The 27,017-nt window shown below is 43.4% G+C and overlaps 1 protein-coding gene across 1 annotated transcript in view; it reads left to right on the top strand.

Moving 5' to 3' along the window:
• The window catches only part of slc12a4 (solute carrier family 12 member 4), a 42,981-nt gene extending 16,773 nt beyond the window's left edge, over positions 1–26,208 (top strand). Inside the window, exons 2-24 of the mRNA XM_018742197.2 lie at positions 345–442; positions 1,090–1,221; positions 4,432–4,578; positions 4,688–4,742; positions 5,864–5,994; positions 6,146–6,387; positions 7,320–7,534; positions 9,275–9,439; positions 12,943–13,041; positions 13,625–13,682; positions 14,867–15,041; positions 15,165–15,283; positions 16,410–16,508; positions 16,745–16,864; positions 16,952–17,056; positions 17,343–17,511; positions 18,550–18,745; positions 19,643–19,812; positions 20,945–21,076; positions 22,003–22,110; positions 22,253–22,440; positions 23,526–23,659; positions 25,215–26,208. Of these exons, the coding sequence (XP_018597713.1) occupies positions 345–442; positions 1,090–1,221; positions 4,432–4,578; positions 4,688–4,742; positions 5,864–5,994; positions 6,146–6,387; positions 7,320–7,534; positions 9,275–9,439; positions 12,943–13,041; positions 13,625–13,682; positions 14,867–15,041; positions 15,165–15,283; positions 16,410–16,508; positions 16,745–16,864; positions 16,952–17,056; positions 17,343–17,511; positions 18,550–18,745; positions 19,643–19,812; positions 20,945–21,076; positions 22,003–22,110; positions 22,253–22,440; positions 23,526–23,659; positions 25,215–25,306 (3,149 nt within the window). The 3' untranslated portion in view covers positions 25,307–26,208. The remainder of the gene's footprint in view (positions 1–344; positions 443–1,089; positions 1,222–4,431; positions 4,579–4,687; positions 4,743–5,863; positions 5,995–6,145; positions 6,388–7,319; positions 7,535–9,274; positions 9,440–12,942; positions 13,042–13,624; positions 13,683–14,866; positions 15,042–15,164; positions 15,284–16,409; positions 16,509–16,744; positions 16,865–16,951; positions 17,057–17,342; positions 17,512–18,549; positions 18,746–19,642; positions 19,813–20,944; positions 21,077–22,002; positions 22,111–22,252; positions 22,441–23,525; positions 23,660–25,214) is intronic.
• Positions 26,209–27,017: the final 809 nt, after the last annotated feature.

Below are 27,017 nucleotides of genomic sequence, written 5' to 3'. Positions count from 1 at the left end.
CCCTGTCTCACATCCTATGCTTCCAGGATAGGCTCAGGACCTCCATCGCCCTGAAATGGATAAGCAGTGATTGATTATGGATTTATCCACTTCCTAAGAAGTAATACTGTATATCAGTTAATGTTTACGTTACCTGCTCTTCCAACATTGTCTGCTTTTGTAAAAATTGTTTCAATATGAATATATTAAACTGTTCAAATTCAATTAAGCTGTCATTAAAAATGCGGAACATACATCAGGTGAAAAAGACAGAGTTTTCCAGTTCCTCGCGCTGTTTGTAGGTATGGTAAGGACATTTTTGGTCACACTGCCTCAGTGCTTGTCCTCCTTTCTGTCTCTGCCAGGTCATGGAAACCATAAAGAAGACAGCCCATTCCTCAACAGCAATGATGCCTCTGCAAAGCAAAATGACTACTATGACAGGAACCTGGCTTTGTTTGAGGTCAGTGTCTGAACGAGCCACTGCACCATAGACGCTCTTTAGCTCAGCGGCAGAACATTTAAGACTTCAGTTAGTTATTTACAGTTTCAGTTCAGTTTAACACTTTACATTTTTATAGAACACGCTTCTCAGCAGACTAATGCAGAGAGCTGAACAATAGGTAAAACAGGACAGTTACAGATGAATTAGGGCTAAGTTGGCCCAGTAAGCTAGAGGGTAGTTGAGGAGAGGAAAACAAAAAAACTCTCACTGTCATGATGTAGGAAAAAAAAAAAAAACTGCAAAAAATTACAAGTACTTCTGACATTAAACTTTGTTTGGGAATGTTTTCATGTGGCTCTTTAGTCCAACATTCTAATATTGCCGAAGCCAACAGAATTTTGTCGCCTGCAACTGCCCCCTGCCCCCACTTTAACCATCACTGCAGGTATATGCCAAGCTAACTGCCTCGGTTTGCATTCCTATCGTAAACCAGCGAACAGGACTGTGCTGTTTAGTGTCATTTCGCAGCTTAGCGTCAATCAGCACTTATTGGTTGGTGTTTCTGCTGTACTTACTGTACCAGGTATTTCCTACTCCAGCTACCCTGGAATAGGGAACATGGCCCAATCTGATGAGACAGCATTTATTTTGCTATGAATCTCCAGGAGGAACTGGACATCCGTCCCAAAGTGTCATCGCTTCTCAGCCGCCTGGTCAACTACACCAACATCACGCAGGGGGCTAAGGAGCACGAGGAGGCTGAGAGCGCCGAGGGCTCCAGGAGAAAGATCCCGAAGGTAGTGTGGCTGTACTTTAACAATCTTCCCCTGCTTTAAGGTATTTTGTTTCTGAAAAACACTCCATACAGTGAATTCTCTTTAATAAAGAAGTAATTACCATTAGGTTGAGTTTTAAAAATTCTATGTATCACTGTGTCTCAAAGGGACAGCTGGTAGCATAGTGATCAGAACTACTGGCTATGGACCCAAAGGTCGTAGGGTCAGGCCTCACCTCTGGCTGTAGTACCCTTGAGCAAAGTATTTACCCTAAATTGCTCCAGTAAAATTAGACAGCTGTATAAATGGGTAAATAATTGTAACCTCAACACTGTAAGTCACTTTGGGGAAAACTGTCAGGTAAATGAAATATTACCAAATCCCATTAAAATGGACTCAGTCACTTCAATAGTTACCATAACACTACATAAAAAGGCAGTGTCCCTTCATTAAATACTCTATGATTGTGTACCTGGACCTATTACCCTCTTTTGTACCTATCATGTTATGAGTATTTGACAAGAGCTCACAAACAGAGCACACATGCACAAGATATACAATTTTTATGTATTAATTCAACCTTTAGTACAAAAAACGCAAAGGAAATCAATGAAAACAGCCTGAATGAATTGACAGTCAGTGAACAAGCGGACATGGTTTGGACAGCGCAGACAGGGCCGTGATCACTGAGATTATAACAGCGGAAATTAGTAAACAAGAACTAATGAAGGTATAGAACTTAACAATGTATGAGCCTACTTAGGTTCTGCTCAGCTGTCTCGGGTGGAGCATGAGCTCCAAATTTGGCCCTTATAAATGTGAAGAAAAGCCTCACAAGCTGAAGTAGCAATAGCATGAAACCTTTTGTAAAGTCAAATTCTCATAACCTGAATGGCCATATCTCAAGTTATGGCTGTATTATGAAAAATCAATTATTACTTAGTAACAATATCAAAAATATCAATATCAGTACCAGTAATATTACTTAGTTACCCTAGTGGAATATAAGAACCTTCCTGCTCCCTCTTTATTCTCTCCCCGCTGTCACCCCCTGTCCTCAGACCTGTGCCTTCAATGTCTATGGTGACTGTCTCTTAACCATCAACCAAAACAGGTCAGGTAGGGTGAGCAATGGAGAGCTGTCCATCAAGATCTGTCCCACCCTGAACCAGAGCTCCAGTTCTCTTATATAAACCATAAAATCTCCCTGAAGGACAGCAGAACGCTCCTGCCTTTTGACGTTGCAAGTTTGAATCCCACCTCCTGCTATAGTACCCTTAAGCAAGGTACTTAGCCTAAATTACTGTGGTATGATGAAAATAAATCAGTAACAAGCTGTATGAATGGGTAAATCGTTGACTCTGTATCAGTTCCACTACCCATATATCAAAATCGATGGTTGTTTCCCATGTCAATGCCAGCAGCCCTCTGTGACCAAGAGTTATTCTACATCAGCTCAGTGCTCCCAGCTGACAAGATCCAACTCTTCTCTCAAATGTGAGCAACTTCCTTGTATCCTTGAAAACCACTCTGCAAATATGAGGGCACTCGCTCCAGAAAGAGCCGTACAAGACAGACTCTAGATGCCAAAGACCAGTCATGGTTTTGTTCTACATGCTGACAGCAAAATCATCCCAAAGCCTGCGGTACAAATATGTGTAGGAAAATTGGCCACGTGTACAATGTTTTTCTGATCTGTGGGCGTGAATAATTTCCCATTGTTTACAGTGTATTTTGCAAATGCTGAAGTCTTATCTCAGGATCATTCCCAGAAAGTCACGGAAGAAGCCTTTCTAACTACCCTCAGATTAGCGAGACACCAGGCCTGATGCCGTGCTGCTCTGGTTTCGGGTGTCTGTCAGCTGATTCGCCAGCCCTTTCCGGTTTGTGTTGGACCACCCAGTCAAAAAACACACGGTACAACACAGAATTTTGAACATGTGGTTCTTATGGAATGGAATTTGTTTGTTCCGAAAGTGGTGTCCAGTTTTATTATAGCCGAAAATTTTTGTCTTCCTCGCTAATTCCGTGAGGTCGAGGTCGTCGCTCTGGTTGTGGCGACATGTGGCCCACAAATTCACCTTGCGGCTTCTCTGCTATAATCCACTAAAGTCTCAGAATCCACTTGCAAATGAAAGGCTTCTTCAAAGAGTTCTTCGAAATGTGACTTATACAAGGCATTTTCTTACCTGCGATCTCCTGGTTAAAATGTATTTCACGTGTTTTAATGTTGAGCATTTGTCCATTGACATTATATTTATTCATACAGCAAATGCTTTTCTGACAGCGATGCTCATTTCACCAGTAGTTTTTAACATCATATTTGTCTTCTGCATGTTGGAATTACTAAAGGAGAATGTTGAAATTTGAAATGAGTTAAATGAATTTTTTAATATTACTTAGTAAATTAAATACAGTAAGTAAAAAAAAAGTTTTCTTAAGTTTACCTATTTATACAGTGAGGGGATGTAGTGGCATAGCGGGTTTGGCTGGGTGCTGCTCTTTGGTGAGTCTGAGGTTCAAGTCCTGCTTGGGGTTCCCTGTGATGGACTGGCATCCCATCCTGGGTGTGTCCTCTCCCCCTTCAGCCCTATACCCTGTGCTACTAGATTAGGCTCCAGTTAGCCGCAACCCCACTCGGGACAAGCAGCTTCAGCCCGTGTGTGTGTGTGTGTTTACATACAGGGGGTACTGTCACTGGAGCAATTTTTTTTAGGGCAAGTATTTTGCTCGAGGGCACTATAGCCAAAGGCAGGAATCGATACCGCAACTTTGGGGTCCAAAGGCAGTAGCTCTACCAGCTATTCCCTCATAGGGTGATGAGCTCTAATGATTGACATCTGTTGATGCTGCAACTTTCGTCTCTCTGGACTTGAGGTCTGCAGCGCAAGTGTAATGAACTAGTGCCGTACAGCGGCGCAGCAGCCAAACAGGCCCGTGCATCACTGACCTTCCGATCAATACCTCCGATCAATCAGCCATGGTCCATCCGCACCATCCAGAGTCATGAGCGAAGTAGAGAGCTGTGTGAATTTATGATACGAAACTATTAAATGCCGGTTTAGCAGTTCCTCCATCTCCTTGTCACCTTTTGGCACCATCATTCTTCTCACAGTGCAGGACGTCCCACTGGTGTGCGCGCACACAGCTGGACACGGTTGACAGCCCCAACCTTGTGAGGTATGGTCTACGATTTGACACTCCTGTGCCATTACTTTTTTCCTCCCACAGTCCCCCAGCATGGGTACACTGATGGGCGTCTACCTGCCATGTCTGCAGAACATCTTCGGCGTCATCCTCTTCCTCCGCCTCACCTGGATCGTGGGCACTGCCGGTGTGGTCCAGTCCTTCCTCATCGTCCTCATGTGCTGCTCTTGTGTAAGCTCCGCCCACTAATGCTTCTTAAATAATGCAGGTGCTCCTTATGAAGTCCTTCCACGCCTGCTTTGGTTAAGGTGTTGTTAAAGTTGAGTTTTCATTTTCGCAGACGATGCTCACAGCCATATCGATGAGCGCCATCGCAACAAACGGCGTTGTCCCCGGTAAGGACCTTCCACAAATCCCACAGGCAGAGCAATGAATATTTTAAAATATTTCTAGAAAAATTTTAAAACAATTCTTAAATATTTTTAAATGAGTCAAACTTGTGAAATTGCATCATTTGTCCACAGCCCATCCCCATCATTTGTTCTTCTTCTTCATGTTCAGCTTCATCCGTCATTATGTGTTCATATCAGGGAAGTTCAAAAAATGTGCAAAATATCTAACTTGAGCATATGTACTTTATATTTTTAGTTTTCCATAATAAAAATATTTTTAAACAGTAACATAAAATTGGCAGAACTGTCATTCAGAGAATCCACGGAGTTGTACTTATAGAAGTTGTGTATGAGAGTGTGTGTGTGTGTGTGTGTGTGTGTGTGAGTATTTGTTCTGTCACAACACTTTCTTGCCCATTTATTGCAAAATAGCCCTGTAACACAAATAAAAATAATCTCCAAAATCAATATCCCCTTAAAATGGCATTTACATTAAGACCTCCTCAGACCAAATAAGGAGGAGAAAGATTTTTTATTCCAATTATGTAATTTTATATTATTATACTATATTAATATATTATTATATTGGGGGGGACAGTGCTAAAGTGAGCTTGTTCAGGTCCTGCTCTCTGGAGGGGTCTGGGGTTCGAGTCCTGCTTGGAGTGCCTTGTGCCGGACTGGGTGTGCATATCAGGCATAAAAACATGGCGAATAAGCAGAACCCCCTTCAATAAAAACAAAGCTCAAAGGGGGATGGTTAAAATAAGTAAAGATTGTTCTGTTACAAATACAAGATTTTACATACTCAGTTTAGACACACACAGTCTGAAGCCGCTTGCCCAGAGCAGGGTCACGGTGAACCAGAGCCTAACCCGCCAACACAGGACATAAGGGGACACACCCAGGAAAGGACGCCAGTCCATCACAAGGCACCCCAAGGGGGACTTGAACCTCAGACCCACCAGAAAGCATGAGCAGGTCAAACCCGCTGTGCCACCGCACCCCTTGTGGTTTAATCATCCTCATGCTAATCGGTAGATGGGCCTGAGTGGATATCCCCATAGTCGGGATCCCTGCGGTGGGGTACCAGTGGAAGGGCCTCATCCTCGTTCTGCTTCTTCCAGCTGGTGGAGCGTACTTCATGATTTCCCGGTCCCTGGGCCCCGAGTTCGGGGGCGCCGTGGGGCTCTGCTTTTACCTGGGCACCACCTTTGCCGCCGCCATGTACATTCTGGGCGCCATTGAAATCTTCCTGGTGAGTGGAACAGAGATGGGTTTCAACCAGTATCTTCGCACCCAGATCACCTTCAGACCATGTTCCTTTTCAGTGTCCTTCCTAAATGTCCACGTTGGCTTCCGATCCACAGTAAGATGACCAGTTGTTTCTCATGATCTGTTGCGTTCAGACCTACATCATCCCGGCGGCGGCCATATTTCGGCCCTCGGACGCTCACGGCGGCGACAGCGCCATGCTCAACAACATGAGGGTCTACGGCACCATCTGCCTCAGCCTCATGGCTTTGGTGGTCTTCGTGGGGGTCCGCTACGTCAATAAGTTCGCCTCCCTCTTCCTGGCGTGCGTCATAATATCCATCGTGTCCATTTACGCCGGAGCAATAAAGTCCATCTTCCACCCTCCTGAATTCCCGTAAGTTGCTGTCCCACCCTCTGCCGTGTCTTTACTGTCCAAGCAGGGGACTTCTGTAAGGTTCAAGAAGGTTCAAGTTAATGAATAAAGTCATGGGAGGAAGCCTAGGGCATATTCAGAGGTATTTATTGAAACTAAACTGTAAAAAAACAGGAATCGACCGCGACGGAAAAATAGCCAGCTCTTGCGTAATCGGATGCGCCGCTGCGAAAATTTTGCCTATTTTTGTTACTACCCAAGACTTGCGAGAAGAGCACTCGCTAAAAATCCTACACTGTGTGAAAAGAGCGCTCTACAAGAATAAATTGAATTGAAGGCTTTTGCGTGATACGCAAATTTCGAGAAGTTGAAGCGGGCGAATTTTTGGGGTACGCATGCACCCTGCGGTTCTTTAGCGATAACCTCATTCAAGAAGTCCCACGATCCACTCGGAAACAAAAGGCATCGTGATGAGGTTTTTAAAAACGTGACTTGAACTAAACATTTTCTTAGTTCTTCTCACATGCTAAATACTATATACGTATATTTCACATGGCCTGAAAAAATACACACCTTATGTGTATCTGAATTAATAAAAGGACATGTTTATATGCCTTTGCTATTGATACATATTATCTAAAGTCTATTAAATTTGACTTTTACCTTTTTTTAAATAAAAATGCAATTTTAGTCATTTTAATTTTTGAAGTAAATTTTCATTCAGTTTAAATTTTCAAGTCAGAAATTTTTATTTTTATTCTGCAGCGGGGGAAAAGGTTTAATTTTTTTCGATTAGTGTTAACAGGTATTTTCATTCAGAATCTCGGTTACCTTCTGTGAGTTTTTTTATAATGCAGACTTTTTGTTAGTAGGTTGCGCCTTTGGTGTCTTGCTCTGTTCTGTGTGTCCGAAACGAATTAACATCAACGTGCTCTATTGATGGACCTTCTCAGGATATGCATGCTGGGAAATCGGACCTTGGTCAGGGACATGTTTGACGTCTGCGGGAAGACTGTAGTGTCGGGCAACACCACGATTCCCACCAAACTCTGGGAGAACTTCTGCACTTCAGGCAACACCAGTAACCCACAGTGTGACGAGTACTTTGCCCAGAACAACGTGACAGAGATCCAGGGAATCCCTGGGTTAGCCAGCGGCATCATCAGAGGTGAGTGCGGTCTCCAGCCTGCTTCAGAGCTCCAGGAAGGTCTGTGGGACACCGTTGTTCAGTGTCCACAACTGTTGAAAGTTCTCAGCACATCACCGTACCGCTCATTAGGTCGTCCTTAAGCACACCACGATATGACCACGGATGCTGTGCTGTTCCAAAGTTTTCATCATATAATATGTGCAATAATTTATAATAAGATGACCCTCTGGCTGCAATCGGAAAAAGAGCCGCTGACCCACACAACACCTGCACTCGGGTTACTCCAAAAATAGTGGCACACACTCCATGATATTTTCCAGAAATGCATTTTAATAGTGTAAAAAAACGTTGGTTTCCAGGAAGGCCTGGATGTTGGTTTTGACAAAGTTCACTGTGTGTGGGCTTTGGGCGTTCTTGTCATGTTCGGGTGGGTTTCCACCAAGTGCTCTGGTTTCTTCTCACCGTACAAAGATGTGTTTCAGGTGAGTTGGTGACTCTAACTTGCCCATACTTTGTGTGGGTGTGTGTGTGTGTGTGTGTGTGTGTGTGTGTCAGAGAGATTGCCCTGTGATGGACCCTGTGTTTCTGGGATAGACTTTGGACCACTATGACTCTGCCTTAGGATACACTGTTATTGACAGCGAGCGAGTAAAATACAACATATGATGATCTACATGACCTTCAGTATGAGAAAAACAAAAAAAATTTTGTCTAAAATCTAAACTCGATTTCAACATTTCAGATCTCAAAGCAAGACTTTTACACAAAAAGAGATCCTGCAAAGATACTATGTTGTCACTTTCTCAGCCCCAATACATCTAAGAGTCTGAACGAAATTATTAAAATCCCTGACATCGCAAAACTGAAAATATCTCATGGATATACAGGACATTCATGTTCACTGAAATGAACTTTCAAAACTCAATATGTTGCCAGCATAATCCAATAATGCCAATAAATGCCAGAACATTTATCGCAGTAATTCTTTGTTTAATCCAATATTTGGGGGACGAGACATATTAGCACTTGCACTCAGTCCAGTTACACACAGCCTTGCTGGAACAAGTGTGCAGGAAGAGTGACATGGCAGAATAAAACTATGACGGCTGTTGATCTGTGCTTGAGATATACCCATTTTTATGACTAACATCTTTCAGTCCCATTGCTCAAACCAGAAGGATGAAAAAAAATTTATAAAAAAGACTTCTGCAGTTTCCTTTTATATACACGTTATGTTGAGGATGACTTACATATTAGACAGTGAGCAGCATTTTAACATTTTTCCACTGTTCTTATACTATTTGACACAGGTGTGATTTTATGCAATTACATTTATCTATTTATCAGATGCTTTTCTCCAAAGCGACTTCCAATGAACTCTATGTATTGTCATCAGCCCACACACCTTATTCACCGTGGTGATTTACACTGCTAGATACACTACTTACAATGCGTCACTCATCCATACATCAGTGGAACACACTCTCTCTCTCTCTGTCACTCACACACTCTGGGGAACCTGAACAGCAGGCGTTTGGACTGTGGGAGGAAACCAGAGCACCTGGAGGAAACCCACGGAGGCATCGGGAGAACATTTAAACTCTACACAGACTGAGTGGGTATTAAACCCATGTCCTCCCATGTCTTCCCACGTCCTCTCGCCCAACCGAGGCACTGTGAGACAACAGTGCTACTTGCTGTGCCACCCGGTAAATCAGGACCCATAAGTATAAGAGCATCCTCTGAATTGGATTGCAGAGAACATGTGGTCTGCCTACCTGGAGAAGGGGGAGATCCTGGAGAAAGAGAGCTTGACCTCAGTCGACGTCCGTGGTTCCCTGGAGAACTTGTACATGTACGTGTCGGCGGACATCGCCACCTCCTTCACTGTGCTCGTCGGGATTTTCTTCCCCTCTGCAACCGGTGAGTCTCGCTCCGGGTTGGGGTTTCGGACAATTCTCTGGGCCTGCACTTCACCACACACTTCATACGTACACTCGAGCTGAGCAGGCCAGGCTCTTTAGTCCCAGGAGGGTTTCATTTACCTCGGAGGTATCCACCGAACAAACTGGATTTGTCTATTTTATTTTTTATATTTTTCCTACATAGGTATTTTTTTGTAACTGTTTTTTTTTCCCATACTTTACATTTTGTTGGCATATAGAGGTGGGAACTGGGCGGGATTATTGACGGTTATTCCTGTTTAACAGTCTGAACTCACTGTTACAATAGATTTAAACACAGTTTGAATATTTAATATATTTTTATTTCAATTACCAGAACTATCTGCTGAATCAGGGTAAAATACCATGCCTATATGTTCACCTCCCTTGCACTTTTTTGATTTTGTGTTACAACAGGGAACCATGATGCGTTTGAGAATTTTTGCCACTCAAACTACTCAATAATGTCATAACGAAAAAAAATCCAGACAAATATTGAATGCATAAGTATTCAGTCACCAATACTTATTATTCGGAACGGCCACCTTTGGCAGCAATTAGAGCTGCGCGTCTCTTAGACTAAATCTATCAGCGTTGCTCATCTTGACGTTGGAGGTTTTGACAATTTTTCTCCAGAAAATTACTAAAGCTTCGTCAGGTTTTATGAGGAACCACTTGTGAACAGTAACTCTGAAGTCATTCCACAGATGCTCAGAGGCCAAATCACTGCAGGACATTCACCTTTTTAGTTTGAAGTCTCTCCTTTGAGGCTCTTGTTGCTTGCTTTGGGTCATTGCCTTGTTGGAAGATGAAGTCGAAATGTCCCAATCCTCTTGTGGATGACAGCACTTCTTCCTCCAAGAATTTTCTGGAAATAGCTCCGTGGGTGTTACCTTCTGTCCTTATGAGTTTTCCAGTCCCTGCTATGGAGAAGCACCCCCAACGTTTGATACTTCACTCTAGGGATGCTGTTCTTAGTGTGATGTTCTGTGTTAGTTTGCGCCACTTGTCACTGAGGCCAAAAACTTGCACTTAAGTCTCATCAGACCATATGATCTTTCTTCAGACTTCTGAGTTTCATATGGCTTTAGGTGAAGGAGTTGCATTTCCAAATGTCATGGAGAAGGGTTAACTCCTTTAGGGTTGCCTTCATCTTCTTGCTGGCTTCCTTTTCTTTACCTCTTTTTGTGGAAGAGCTGGTAGTGTCGTGGTTACAGCTAATTTCTTTAGATCCAAAGGTTGCAGGTTTCATCCCCACCTCTGGCAGTAGTACCCTTGAGCAAGGTACTTACCCTAAGTTGCTCTGGTAAAATTACCCAGCTGAATAAATGGGTAAATAATTATAACTTTAACATTGTAAGATGCTTTGGAGAAAAGAGTCAGCTAAATGAATAAATGTTTTCTTGCCCAGATACTCAGTTTTGGAGGATGGACAGTTTTGGGCAGATTCACAGTTCTTCCATTTTTGCTCGTCTTTATAATGATGGACTTCACTGTGCTTCAAGGTATATTCGGTGACTTGGAAATGTTCTTATATTTCTACCCTGACTGGTGTTTTCCAAGAACCTTTTCAGATCCACTTTGACTGTTCCTTGCTCTTCGTGGTGTGGTGTTTCCTTGAAAACCAAGTGGGAAAGCTTCCCAACACGCAGACATTTATTCTAAAATAATGTTAAACACCTTGTGCACACAGGTGGACTTTAGGCAAGTAATTATGTGACATGGAGAAGGGAATTGGTTATTACAGATGTCACTTAGGTGTAAAGCACACACACACACAATGTCCACAACCCCTTGTCCCGAGAGGGGTCGCGGCGAGCCAGAGCCTAAACTGGCAACACAGGGTGCAAGGATAGAGGGGGAGGGGACACATCCAGAACAGGACGCCAGTCTACCGCAAGGTGTAAAGCAAAAGGGTGAATACTTTTGCATTTGATTATTTTCTGTGTCTTTAATTCAATTACTGATGTGTTCCAAAATATTTTTCCCACTTTGACATTAGAGTACATGGTGCTGATTAGTGGTAAAAATTATTAGTTAAATTCATCATGATTCTATGGTGTAACACAATAAAATATGGAAGGGCGTGAATACTTTTTTACAGGCACCGTACATCTGTTTCATTCATTTGCAAAGACATTTGTAATGGAAGAAGAATTCAAGAGAAAAATAGCTCACTGTGCAAACGAACGCTGGATATGTGCAGAAGATATGTTTGCTTGGCTTGTATATGTAGAAAAATACTTTGAGTGCCCAGAAACAGAGCTTTGCAGCCTTTCGGCAGAATTCCAAAAGCCAGCAACACCTGGAACTTTTCTTTATAAAATACTTCACAGCCAGAAGCACAACTTTTTGTCATTTAACCATTTTAACATGGTTCCGCTGTGGTGGAATGACCTCCCCCTCTCATTCAGAACTGCTGAATCTCTGTCCACGTTTAAAAAGAGTCTCGAAACTCACCTCTTCTAGACTCACTTTGCCCACGATCTCTTGAGCTCATGTAAGGTGGAAATATTCACACACTATAACTTTAAAATCATCCCCAGATAAACCTTCACGCAGCTACTCCTGTAACGTGATGAAAATGTTAAACGTTTCTTAAAAAAATTACTAGGAAGGTGATCAGGAATCGTCGATATTCTGATCAAGTTCTATGCAGCTACTCGTGTGATGAACACAGGTTCATATGGTGGCAAGAAACAAACTAACTGCACTTTAGAACTATGTGTCTGCATATAGTATATCTATATATTACTAATATATGAAACTAATTATATAATTATATACATAATAATATACTATAACTAATAAAATTGTGTCTCTTTCTGCTAATGTAATGTACACATTGTATTTTCTATGAGATGCACGTCACTTTGGAGAAAAGCGTCTGCTAAATGAATAAATGTACATGCAAATGTAACAGCCTACAGTATTTAAAGACATTTTAAAAGGTGGATGTTTAAAAGTTTAACACTAGAAAACACTGTGCCACAGGTTATCTTCAGATCAGATTATCGCAAATGTCTTTTTTCTGTAGATTAATATGTATTCCCTCAGATCACGCCTTAGTTATGAACCAAAGGTAAGAATTTTATGAATGGGTGCTCATCCATAATGCTTGAAGTTTTTGTTAATGTACGTAAATGGTAATCTAAAGAGTGTGTCTTAAAATTAACTCAAGAATATGCAAAACCTTCTTTAGTTTGATTTTTTATCATACCGCCAGTCTGCATTGATTACTATGTTACGTCTGTTGTTTTATGAGATATTTCAAGGGCTTACTGTTTTATTTTAGAAATAAAGATGTTTTCACTGATGTTGATTACTGTCACTTTAATTTTTCCATCAGGACTTTGGGCTTGACTTGAGACTCAGCCTTCGGTTTGACACCGCCTCATAAGTGGGATTTGACCCAATGTGACAAACTCTGGCCTCCGAACCTTAGCTCTGTCTTGTGCTGCTGCTGTTTTTGCGCCACTGCAGGTATCATGGCTGGGTCCAACCGATCTGGGGACCTCAAAGATGCCCAGAAGTCCATTCCTGTGGGAACCATTCTGGCCATCACCACTACATCCTTAGTTTGTATCCTTTCACGGCTCAGCACTCTCACTGCTGGAGGTGATTAGTGGAAACTCATCTGTATACGGAGCAAATTAACTCTGTTGATTTACCGTAACAGAGAGAGCGCAGCCCGTCTTCATCTCCAACGGTTGCACGCAGCTGAGATTTCAGCACCCAAGCTTAGTGTTTATCTGCTGGAGCTGAGCACTTTGTCCTGACATTTATGACCAATGCCTTCTGAAAAACACATAATAGGTGGGATCATGCAATATTACAAACTTGTATCTTTCTCAAAATCAGGACATGAAAAATAAGGACGCGTAAAAAGTAAAAATATATATCTACCAGCAGTGAGACTGTGATATTTTAAATAACTTGTCTGCATTGCTAATATATTTTTAAATAGAATTTATTATGAAATTTATTTTATATTTTATTTTAATTTGTCTTTTTTTTTTGTATGTTACCGTAAAATATTTTCTTTATTTCTGTGTTTCATCACAATTAGGGAGTTGCAGAAATTTAATTTTGTTATATGAGTGTAATGACAATAAAGGTGAGTCAAACTCAGCTGAATATTATACTCCTTGATGCTGCGATAAAGATTTCAGCTCTGTGGTGCTGTTCGGAGCATGTATTGAAGGGGTCGTTCTTAGAGACAAGTAAGGATCCGTTCAGTGGGTCGACAGTGAGAGACCGCAGGGAATCCACACATTGCCGCATTTTTTTCCACCCTTAGATGGGTCCGTGACAAAAAGATAGCCCAAGGCAGCAGGCCAAGAAAAAGAAACTCAGTAAATGAAATAAAGTGAAAACGGTGGCACAGTGAGCAACGCTGCTGTGTCATAGCGCCTGGGTGGTGCGAGAGGACGTGGGTTTGATCCCCTCTCAGTCTGTGTGGAGTTTGCATGTTCTTCCCATGTCTGCGTGGGTTTCCTCTGGGTGCTCTGGTTTCCTCCCACACTCCAAAGACATGCTGTTCAGGTTCCCCCATAGTGTGTGAGTGACAAAGAGAGAGAGAGAGAGTGTGTGTTCCACTGATGTATGGATGAGTGACCCAGTGTAAGTAGTGTATCTAGCAGTGTAAATCACCACGGTGAATAAGGTGTGTGAGCTGATAACACTACACAGAGTTCATTGGAAATCACTCTGAAGAAAAGTGTCTGCTAAACAAATGTAAAAAGGGAGTGAAATGTTTGTGTGATGTGCTGTGCACTCCAGACTCAGCTCAGAATTTACCCAGCTTCGAAGCGTTACATTCGTTTTGCTGCTTAAGGACACATGAGCAGGGCAGTTGGCAATTTTTAATATGCTGAACTCTCAGTGGGTGGCATCACAGTTAGAGACATTGCTCATCAATCAAAAGGTCCTGGGGTTTGACCCCCTTCTTCTGCTGTAGGATCCTTGAGCAATGTTCTCATAATGTACTGATAAAGTACAAATTACCCAGCAATATAAATCGGTAAATCAGTGTCTGAACATGCAGTTAACTTTATGAACATTTTGAACTTATCTGCACCGATGCATGAATGGCTCCTAAACTTTGTTCTGATTTTCATCTAAGTCATAATAAAAAATGAAGACATTCTTATTTTACAAATGGTTACCATTTCCGTATCCGTATTGAGCAAATAAACCAGAAGAAATGAGAAGGTTACAGATTTGAATCCCATCTCCGGCTTTAGTACCCTTGAGCAAGGTACTTACCCTAAATTGCTCCAGCGAAATTGCCCATAACTATCTACCCATAAATAGGTAAATAATTATAAGCTGCTTAGGAGGGAAGTGTCAGGGAGATGTTTGCAAACTATTATTTTAGTAACTGACGTTTCGTGTTTGGGGGCAGGTTTGGAGACGCTGTGAGCAAGAACTTGGTGGTGGGGACCCTCTCGTGGCCGTCCCCCTGGGTCATTGTCATCGGGTCCTTCTTCTCCACGGTGGGGGCAGGCTTACAGTCCCTGACTGGGGCACCACGCCTCCTACAGGCCATCGCCAAGGACAACATCATTCCTTTCCTACGGGTGCGTAGGATGGCGTCAGGTTCCAGAGTCACATGTTGGAATCCCAAGTGATGCCAGTCCTGTTTGTATCCCTACTGGCAAAGTGTTTTGCTGACTGTGGATCCTTCATCCTGCCGGTGCCAGGTGTTTGGGCACGGAAAGAGCAACGGAGAGCCGACGTGGGCCCTGCTGCTCACCGCCCTCATTGCTGAACTGGGCATCCTCATCGCTTCCCTAGACATGGTGGCTCCCATCCTCTCCATGTGAGTGCACCCGCCAACATCTGGGGCCCTTTAGCTGGATGAAGTTCCCGTAAAATAGCAGCGTCATCGCTCACCCTTGCTATCCCAGCTTAAACGGCCCCCCAACACGCGATCGTAGCTTCATTTTCAGTCAGACCTTCCCACAGCGCGAATAACGTGGGGACGCTCGTGGAATTTCTCGGAAAAACACGTCTGATTTATAATGCTCCCTGGGGGAATTGTTCCTCGTTTGCCCAGCACCACAAGCTTCTATCTCTGTAATTTAAACATAATTCAATGTTTTCTTTTTCTTCATAGCCCATACCTCATTTTTAGAGAGCTACATTTAACACGGACATTTTTTTCCCAAAAAATGTCCTCAACAGTCCTGTGGCTCTCTGCACCCCTTGGCTAAGGAATGGCTGCACTGAAGTGGCAAATGCAACTTTCATGCATGCTGTTGTTAGTGGGTATAAACCCAGTTCCACCCACCCACCAAACCGCTTGTCCCAAGAGGGGTCGCAGGGAACCAGAGCCTAACCCGGCAACTAAGGGTGTAAGGCCGGAGGGGGAGGGGACACACCCAGGACGGGACGGCAGTCCATCGCAAGGCACCCTAAGCAGGACTCGAACCCCAGACCCACCGGAGAGCAGGACCCGGTCCAACCCACTGCGCCACCGCACCCCCCTAAACCCAGTTCCAGATGTGCATATTTTGGAACAGGAGCAGTATGTCTTTTGAACTAATAGTACAGCTGCTGCACTGCATTCTAAAGCTTGAGGTTCAAATCCCACCTCCTAGTGAAGTACCCATGAGCAAGGTACTTACCCTAAATTGCTCCTGTGAAATTACCCAGCTGTATAAATGGATAAATAATAAATGTCAATGAGGTGCAAATCCCACCTCCCGCTGTAGTACTGCTGATCAAGGTACTTACTCTCAGTTGTTCCATGTAAAGTTACCTACCTGTATAAATGGATAAATCCCTGTAAGTGGCAACATCTTAAGTGGGAGGAAAGCATCATCTAAATGAATGATATGTCACATTTAGGAGGAAATTCTGTTGCTCGTTTCGGGACTACATAATGAATGTGGATTAATGTGTTTTTGCATTCCGCTGCGCACCCACCCCATCCGGCTGCCTAGGTTTTTCCTGATGTGCTACCTGTTTGTGAACCTGGCGTGCGCGGTTCAAACCCTGCTCCGCACCCCCAACTGGAGGCCCAGGTTTAGATACTACCACTGGTGAGCTGCAGCGCCTGGGAAGTCTCACGACGGAACAAAGTTTGGCTGTTTGAACACGTATAAGGCCGATATACGTACGCAAACCAGAATCATTATGAAGGGTTGTGTGACCATGTGTAGAGAGCTATAAATTGTGGTCGCTGCAGGGTTTGGAGCTCCTCATGGGGCCTTGGTGTAAGAGAATGGTTGTTGAATGGATGTTGAAGGTCATTTTGGGCTGCACATGTCCTTCTCAGGGCTCTCTCCTTCCTGGGGATGAGTATGTGCCTTGCACTCATGTTCATATCATCTTGGTACTACGCCATCGTGGCCATGGGCATTGCTGGCATGATCTACAAGTACATCGAGTACCAGGGGTACGTCTCTGACCTTCGGCCTTCGCCGTGGCTTTTCCGGCCATCAGTGGGGGCTGCTGCATGAAGGTGCTGACCTTTCTCCAACAGTGCGGAGAAGGAGTGGGGGGACGGGATCCGAGGCCTGTCGCTGAGCGCCGCTCGCTATGCTCTCCTCCGCCTGGAGGCAGGACCACCGCACACCAAGAACTGGAGGCGAGTATGAAAGCAGCGGGCACTGACCGTAAGACCAGGAAAGGGAGGACACGACTTTGCACGGAGTCAAATCGTCAGGGCTGCCACCACTATGAGCGAAAAATCTAAGGATTCTCATTACCATAAAGGACAGTTTTCTCGGCCGGTTCGGTTTAAGTTACGCGAGACTGACTTGACCGCTGCTGGCGCTGTCAATCACACCATCACCCGTGAAACCACTCGTGTCTCTGCGCTCGGACTTGACATGTGCGGTGACAAAGCGAACCGTGCCTTCCCCCCCACCCAGACCACAGCTCCTAGTGCTGCTGAAGCTAGACGAGGACCTGCACGTGAAGTACCCCCGCCTGCTCACTTTTGCCTCCCAGCTGAAGGCTGGCAAGGGCCTGACCATCGTGGGCTCAGTCATCCAAGGCAATTATCTGGAGAGTTACGGGGAGACGCAGGCCGCGGAGCAGGTACGCCAGCCAAGGCCGTCTTCTCCGCCTGTTCCTGGACTGCAGACCTCCGTCCTACTACTGTACGAATTTGCCCATATTTTACTAGGTTGTTGTCATCAGACCCGTGAAACAGCGAGCAAACATCAGCGTGTAAACCGAATTTTCATTTTCAAACGTTGACCCTATGAGCTGCTACACCCGATCGCCCAGTTCTGCCTTCCTCCGAACTTAATGCTGAATGAGCGTTTCCGCTGTGCTGCAAACCTCTTCAGTTCTGTGCGAAAGGGAAATTAGAGGAATTATTCAATTGTTCATTATTCATTTGATCATCAATTATTAATCTATTTATTTCATCAGTAATTAATTAATTAATTAATCGAGGAATTATTCACATTTTATTGAAAATTTGTTTAAAATTGATTTACTTAAATTTATTTATTTAAAAGAGGGGGTGCGGTGGCGCAGTGGGTTGGACCACAGTCCTGCTCTCCGGTGGGTCTGGGGTTCGAGTCCCGCTTGGGGTGCCTTGCGACGGACTGGCGTCCCGTCCTTGGTATGTCCCCTCCCCCTCCGGCCTTACGCCCTGTGTTGCCGGGTAGGCTCCGGTTCCCCGTGACCCCGTATGGGACAAGCGGTTCTGAAAATGTGTGTGTGTGTATTTATTTAAAATTATTTCATTGAGAGAATATTCATTATAAACGCATGACATGGACGTACAGAGACATAGCCTTATACACACATGCAAATGGTTTCTGAATTCTTGCAAAGCTCCTCAAAAGCACAAGACGAAGATCAAATGAAACCGAATACGTGACTCAAACCAGGGACAAAGTTGAGCCTAATTTTGCTTCTTTTTTTTTTTTTTCGTGCCTTTGAAGAAGTTTAACATATCTGGAGATCAAGCTGACGGTTCCTTGTACACATTTATATTTTCTTTTTGCAAAGCAAAGAAGCGTGTTGTTTTACTGCAGGGCACAGCCTGCTCGCGCGGTGATGCGCTCGTGCTGCGGATGGTTACAGATCGTCACCAGTTCATTTGCGTGTGTTTGTCACAAGGCGATCAAAAACATGATGGAGATCGAGAAAGTGAAAGGCTTCTGCCAGGTGGTGGTGGCCACCAAGGTGCGCGAAGGCATCGCTCACCTCATCCAGTCCTGCGGCCTGGGGGGTATGAAGCACAACACGGTGGTCATGGGATGGCCCTATGGTTGGAGGCAGAGCGAAGACCCTCGTGCCTGGAAGACCTTCATCAGTAAGCCTTTTGCACTGCCCGCCGTAGCTGCCATGGGTCATGATATGCAGACCATTTTTAGAGATACTTATACACCATTTACCTGCCTTTGCATGCAAGTTGCCACATTGAGTATGAAGATATTTTTCTTCTGAAGAATGCAAAGCATTTTGAGCTTCAGCAGCAGTTCTGTAGTTGGAGGGGGTGCCATGAGTTTTGATCTTGAAATGACAGGAAGGCCATTTATTTAAATACATATTGGTGTCTGTATTATTATTATTAGAGTTATTTTACTGGAAAGTGCCTCAGCTGGATGATCCATAAGGATCTCCTATAGGCATGTTGGGGGTTATGGGTAACTGACCCTGAGTAACTCCATGATTTACATGACGCTTTTGTCCAAAATTACTTACAATGGTACTGCTTACCATTATTTATCCACTCATACAGCTGGGAAATTATACAGGAGGAATAAGGTAAGTCCTCCCACAGTCCAAAGACATGCTGTTCAGGTTCCCCCATAGTGTGTGAGTGACACCGAGAGAGTGTGTGTTCCACTGATGTATGAATGAGTGACCCATTGTAAGTAGTGTATCTAGCAGTGTAAGTCTTTGAGTGCTCTGGTTTCCTCTCACACTCCAAAGACATGCTGTTCAGGTTCACCCACAGTGTGTGAGTGACAGAGACAGTGTGTTCCACTGATGTATGGATGAGTGACCTAATGTAAGCAGTGTATCTAGCAGTGTAAGTCACCACGGTGAATAAGGTGTGTGGGCTGATAACACTACATAGAGTTCATTGGAAGTGGCTTTGGACAAAACCGTCTGCTAAAAAAATAAATAAAAATAAGACAAAGCAATAAGGATGATCTAGAGTGGGCTTTCACTTTGCCACTTCCCCCCATCTTTCTCTCTACAGACACAGTCCGCTGCACCACAGCAGCCCACCTGGCCCTGATGGTGCCCAAAAATGTGTCTTTCTACCCGAGCAACCACGAGCGCTTCACAGACGGTCATATCGACGTGTGGTGGATCGTCCACGATGGCGGCATGCTCATGCTGCTCCCTTTCCTCCTCAAGCAACACAAGGTACAGGTCTTACTGGACCAAACACCTGCTTCCATATTTGAGAACTCTTAAGCGGCACATAATTATAACAGAAAATACAACATTACAAATTTTTCTGGGAGGACTGCTGTCCTTTAAATGCTAAACATCAGATTAACCATCATCTTTAATAAATTATAATCATTACCTGTATGTTAGAAGGAAAAGATGAGCGATCACACATATGAAAATGGCATCATAACCTGTCTCTACACTGTATATAAGTCACTCCTATTGTAATATATGATTACACTATATGCTCATGGGTACAGCTGGTAGTGTAGAGGGTAGAGCTGTTGCCTGTGGACCCAAAAGCTGCAGGTTCTATCTCCACTTCTGGTTGTTGTACCCTTGAGCAAGGTAATTACCCTAAAATTGCTCCAGTAAAATTACCCAGCTGTATGAATGGGTAAATAATTGCAGGCAGATTAATGTTGTAAGTTGCTTTGGAGAAAACCATCAGCTAAATTAATAAATGTAATACACATCTCGGGCAGCATGGTAGCACTGCAGTCTCACGGTGCCTGGGTGGTGTGAGAGGATGTGGGTTTGGGTGCTCTGGTTTCCTCCCACAGTCCAAAGACATGCTGTTCAGGTTCACTTATAGTGAGTGAGTGACAGAGGGAGTGTGTCCCATTGATGTATGGATGAGTGACCCAGTGTAAGTAGTGTATCTAGCAGTGTAAATCACCACGGTGAATAAGGTATGTGGGCTGGTAACACTACATAGAGTTCATTCGAAGTTGCATTGAAGAAAAGGGTCTGCTAAATAAATAAATGTACATGTATGCTGATGAAGACAATCTGCCAAAACACATGCTTATTTCACAATTTTAAAATATTGATCTCGCTAAATCTGAGTGTGCTCCCTCATATTTTCTCTGTAACTTAGAGCACACTAGTGGAATTTGAGCACCCAAGCTCATTATTTAATTTTGACACTGTCTGTAGCCATGAACAGGTTCTTTTACAGATACATAGTACGGAATATGTCCGCTTGCATGAATGTGAAGTGTTCCTTTCACTCTGACTAAATGCTTTTTTTATTGCATGAGCTAAGATAACCCATAGCCTTTGTTGCAAAAATATTTATATCTTCATGGATTTGTTCAAGGTGTGGAAGAAATGCAAAATGCGTATTTTTACTGTCGCGCAAATGGATGACAACAGCATCCAGATGAAGAAAGACCTCGCCACATTCCTCTACCAGCTGCGCATCGAAGCTGAAGTGGAGGTTGTAGAGATGGTAGGTGGGGGTGGTTATGGTAGGCGGAATATTTACTGTGCAGCTTTACACATTCATTCACTGTAGCCACGTGTCCACCTGGACGTCACCGATTGCTATAACTGTCAAAGGTAAATCTCATATTTCCATATGTCATATTCAAGTGAAAAGGTGTTTAGAGTGCTTTGACAGTATTTTCAGTTTATATTTTACTGCATAATCCCGATAATTGTGGGACATGTAATGAGCAGACATTCCTCTTACTGGGCTTCCATGGTGAGTGAATGTTTAAGTTCCATTTCAGTCATATCTTAACCAGTTATTCACCAAAGTTCCAAGCCAACATGGTTGAGTTAAAGATACAAGTATGACACAGAGAGCATCCTTGTCAGTGGTTTGGACATCCCCAAAGGAATCAGATTCTTTCAGCCTGACCCATCCCTTACTGGAACTGAAGTACCTTCTAGATCTCCTTTTTTTCTACTCTTAAATTTACGCAGAATCACGTATTAAGTGACACGGGGAAGTCACTAACATTTTCTGGCGAGAAAAAGGGAAAATTCCTTTACTTCATCATATCTTGCAGGATGTGTTCTGGTTATCGCAACTGGAGCTCCTCATGCTCATTGGGTTGGCAATCCCACTTCTGACACCAATAAACTGTCAGCAACATTTTAACATACACATCACTATCTCATATCCTATCACTACGTTTTAGAAGAGCATCTCAGAGACATCACATCTCTTTAGCTATGGCTTAGAGCAAAATCATGACCTAAACATCCAAATCTTATTTACTTGTCACCGTTTTTGTTTTCGCTTCATGGAATAATTTCAGCCACATATTGGATTCTTGTTGACATATCTTGTAAACGGTAATACGTAGCATGATTGCAATCCTCTGCCCTGTGTTAAATGAAGCTTTACGTTCCTTGTGTGTTCTGCAGCATGACAGTGACATTTCTGCATATACCTATGAGCGCACACTCATGATGGAACAAAGATCCCAGATGCTGCGGCAGATGAGACTGTCCAGTGCGGAGAGAGACAGGGAGGTAAAGGTGTAAAAGTGCATTTTAATCCCCTACGGGCAATTTTCATTATGATTAAGTGTGGTTGCTCCTGAGACTGGCATTTAGTGAGCGATCTTTGGAGGGAATACACGAAGCTGTGAATTTTGTGTACTGCCTCCTATAGGCACAGCTGGTGAAAGACAGGCATTCCATGATCCGCATGGGTAGCCTTTACTCTGACGAAGAGGAGGAGATACCAGAGCCGGTGTCAGAGAGGATCCAGATGACTTGGACTAAAGATAAGTATGATGGGGACAGGAGGAGGAGAAACAACATGCCGGAGAACTTCCGTGAACTTATCAGCATCAAACCGTGAGTGCCCTTTCTGGAAAGAGGTCTATCTACACAACACGTCTGTTTTAAGATGTAGTTAAGCCATCCACATACAGGGTTTTGCCTGAAGTTAATTATTAGGCTCATTTAATTAGTTCTCTCACCAGTACAGTAAGCTATAGATTTACAGTCTAAATTTATAGATTTCAAATATTTATGTGCTATTTAAATGAACTATACCCTACATTATTATTACTATTTGGCTAACATTAAGTTACATTTACTTTGTTATGAATATATACTATATATTCACACTATATATATATATATATAGTGTACTGTAATTTAAAACAACACAACAACCAGGGGAATTAGCAAGAATTCAAGGTGGAAAGAATTTTGGATGAACTCTTATTTTGACACCCACAGTGTCAAATATAGGTGAAAAAAAGATAAACCGTGAACCTGAGACCTCAGATTTAATTTGTGATACAAGTCATGGCTCATCTTGAGGTCCATTTTGTCTGACACCTCCCATCACAGAGTTATGGCACAAGATGCATATGCTGTATTTTTTTCAAATTATCCACATCCGCAGAGATTTATTTCATAATATAAGCTCTGTGAAACATTTCAGCATGACAATTGCTTAAATAAATTTTATAACTGTGGTGGTGCAGAGGCTTTGTTGAGCGTTTTTAAGCTGTGGTTGAAGCTGTTACCTGATAAAAATGAGAGACCTACTTGGTGCAAGATTTATGTTATGACAAGTGGCTGCAGATCCTCCTTTCCTCGGGTGATTTAAAAAGCAATGACTCATTTGTGATTTATCATTTACATGGTGTTCTTTTGCTCCTCCTCTTCAACTACTGCTTCCTTTTTCGTCTTCTTTCTGTTTCATGCTAGCATTGACTGGCAGAACCTGTAAGTCTGATATACAAGTGGTCATGTCTGTTTTCTCCAGTGTGAGACTGGGTTATGCTGGTGCGTTGTTATTTATGTATGGCTCGGCTGTGCAGCGTTCCTTGTTCTTTGGTCTGCCTGAATCCTGCCTTCTTCTGCCGATTGGTTCCGATCTCCATTGCTGATCTCTAACTGGCTTTGACATCACGCATGCCTCGCAGGGACCAGTCCAACGTGCGCCGGATGCACACTGCAGTGAAGCTGAACGAGGTCATCGTCAACAAATCCCATGACGCCAGACTGGTGCTGCTCAACATGCCAGGCCCTCCGAAAAATCCTAACGGGGATGAGAACTGTATCCTTCACAGAGGAGCTCTGGTGTTCACTGTATCAGATGTGCTGCGCAGTGAAACATCACCTTGGAAATTGCATCACAGTGGTATCATCTTGATTGCCATCAAAACCTAGAACAGCCTGGTGGAGAAGTGAGATCAGGGGGCAGGATGAGCTTTGAGACCATGCAAGAGTGATGAGATTCTGACCATTTCAATGCAGTACAGTTCCATTCAATTTATTTTTCTGGAGCACCCTTTTCAGTAGAATGATGCAGAGTCATAGGTACGACAGGTACGACAGGTACAAACAGGACACTTACAGATAGTGTTCTACAAAGCCAACTGACAGATGAGGAGAGGAAAACAAAAACTCCGAGCCATAGAAAAGGTGATGCTGGAGCCAGAGTTCCAGTTCCTGAACGTGAACTAAGAATGTATATACACACACACACACTGACTGAAACCACTTGTCCCAAGGGGGGGTCCCAGCAAGCCGTAGCCTTACCCGGCAAGACAGGGCATAAGGCTGGAGGGGCAGGGACACACCCAGAACAGGACGCCAGTCCATCACAAGGCACCCTAAGCAGGACTTGAACCCCAGACCCACCAGAGGGCAGGACCCGGTCAAACCTGCTGCACCACCGCACCCCTCTTTATACATATATTTCTTGATTGTGGGACAGAGGAGCCTCTAGCAATAAAAGTAAGTGAAAAGCATATGAAAGGCTTGCTCTCAAGGGTTAAGTTGCTCTTTGCCATCTTTCAAGGGCAGCTCATAAAAGCTCCCCAAGGAATGTTTAGACGAAAAGGGCAGTCCCAATGTCCCTAGAGAAGAAGACAGGAAGGAAAGAGGCTAATGTAGCCGTTACAGACAAAAATGTGTGGCTAGTTAAGATAATATAACTTTAATAGCCAATGAAGTTTGCATCTGCAAGAAATTTGACATGGTGGATGTTTGGTGAGTACCCGCTGTGTGGCGGGTCTGGGGTTCAAGCCCTGCTTGGGATGCCTTGTGATGGACTGGCGCTCTGTCCCAGGTGTGTCCCCTCCCCCTTCGGCCTTGCGCCGTGTGTTGCCGGGTTAGGCTCCGGCTCGCCACAACCTCGCTTGGGTCGAGCGGTTATTGAAAATGCATGGATGGGTGGATGTTAGGTGAATATAACTGAAAGAGGACTTGCAGAGACGTGACATGCCAGAAAATTAGCACCTGGGTGGTACGAGAGGACGTGGGTTCCATCCCTACTCAGTCTGTGTGGAGGTTGCATGTTCTCCTCATGTCTGTGTGAGTTTCCTCTGGGTGCTCTGGTTTCCTCCCACATTCCAAAGACACGCTGCTCACCCATAGTGTGTGAGTGACAGAGAGAGTGTGCTCCACTGATGTATGGATGAGTGATCCCTTATGACCCTGGCAGTGCTAATGCAAGGCTTTACAGGATCTGACAAGGTAAAAACAGGCTGGCAAATGTTTCGGTCTTACTTGGATGCCAAGAGCGCAAGTACTAGGGTATACACAAAAACTTGGAGTAGAGCTCACACTGTCATACGACTTAGATTTTTCTTTAACCCCCAACTCAGACATGGAGTTCCTGGAGGTTTTGACCGAAGGATTGGAACGTGTGCTGCTGGTGCGAGGAGGGGGAAGAGAAGTGATCACCATCTATTCGTGACCCAGCAGCAGCGGCTGCAGGGTATCCGACTCTTCATCATAAACACATTCCACTCTGGAACACGGTGAGGGGTATCAACAGTGTTGGCACCAACCAGCAAATGCACAGTCTTTCATTTCTAACAACTTCAGCCATGGATTTGAATGAGCACCAAATAAGGCTTTTGTTTAAACATGTTGCCTTCCTCCCGCAATCATATCTATGCTAGGAGAGAGCTGTGAGGGGTACTTATTAGTCGGGTTTCTTAATTTTGTGCGAAACACTTGCTTTTATATTGGATCACGCAAGCATGCGTGTTGCAACCAAGCTAATTGTTTTCATTTCCGACGAGAAACAACCAAAACGTGACGAAAAATGTTTAAGGACCTCATACGTGGCGTGGAGTTCGGCGCAACGGTCTTCCGTGTCGAGCATGAAAAGGGTATTTGTTGCACCGATTTTTGTGACAAGGATGCTGGCTGCATGCGAAGTAGGACGAAACTATTTTTTACAATGGGGAGGTAAAGTTTCTATTTATTTTCTTATTTATTTGCTCAGTGTTGCCCAGTATCTTTGTGTGAGGGACAGTTTGTTTATCAGTAAAGAACAGAAATGCACTGTGTGAAATGTCAGTTGTTGTTGGCGTTACACCAGAAAATGAGTCTATTTGTAGTCTGGGAAATATTTCCGATAAATGTTAAAGGGGAAAACGGTGTAAGCTATTAATGTACAGTAGTTTCATGGTCAGCTTTACTGTATATGTTTTTTTTTCCCTCATTCAAATATGGAAATTGCACAGGTCACTAACAAATTCCCATAAAAACCAAAATATTTCATGTACAAACTCTATAGAAAGTCTGCACTGTACAATACAATGGTATTTACATAAAAAATAAAAAAAAGCAAGTGGAGTAACTTTTCTTACATGAAATTGTAATTTTTTTTTTTTTGCATTTTAATTTTTAAAAAAATTTTTCACATGAATTTGTTCCCGATTGGGTGCTTTTTTTTTTTTTTTTCCGGGCATTAACTCAGCAATACCTTTTAACCTATCCTAAGTAACATTACATTTATTCATTTAGCTGATGCTTTTCTCCAAAGCAACTTACAGTATTAAGGTCACAATTACTTACCCTAAATTACCCAGCTGTATAAATGGGTAAGTACCTTGCTCAATGGTACTACAGCCAGAGGTGAGGGTCAAACCTGCAACCTTCTGAATCCAAACGCAGGAGCTCTAACCACTATGCTACCAGCTGTCCTGCTGGTCTTTCCTCATCATTGTTCCTCAAGCTATCTTCTATTAACTTTTTTTTTTTTTTCCAATTGTTCAAATAGAGACAGAATTATAGCTCTGAAGCTGCATAAAGACCTCTTTTCACTTTCATGAGCTCCAGATTGAAGCTGAACACACCGAGTCCATTTCTGGGAACTAAATGATGGCTGTTGGTATTTCACATAAATCATATCTCACCGTGTTTATAAAATGCGTGAAAACCACAACACGTCTTACTTTTAACCGAACTTGTGAGAAAAAAATAAGCGAAGCTCACTTTTCTTTGCACAGATTTATTCATATTGTACGGAGAACCGGGAGCTGTGGCCTCAACAGTTTCTTAAAGCAAACAACTGCAACATGTCAGTTGTAAACGATTCCTGAGTTGAATTTTTCTGGAGACCGATGTTCAAAGATGCAGCCCTGTGGTTGGAGTGCAGTCACGTTCTAAATTTT

This window comes from Scleropages formosus, chromosome 5 (assembly GCF_900964775.1).
Source record: "Scleropages formosus chromosome 5, fSclFor1.1, whole genome shotgun sequence".
Lineage (NCBI taxonomy): Eukaryota > Metazoa > Chordata > Actinopteri > Osteoglossiformes > Osteoglossidae > Scleropages > Scleropages formosus.
Note: the sequence above shows the minus strand (reverse complement) of the source record. Positions and strands in the feature narration are given on the sequence as shown.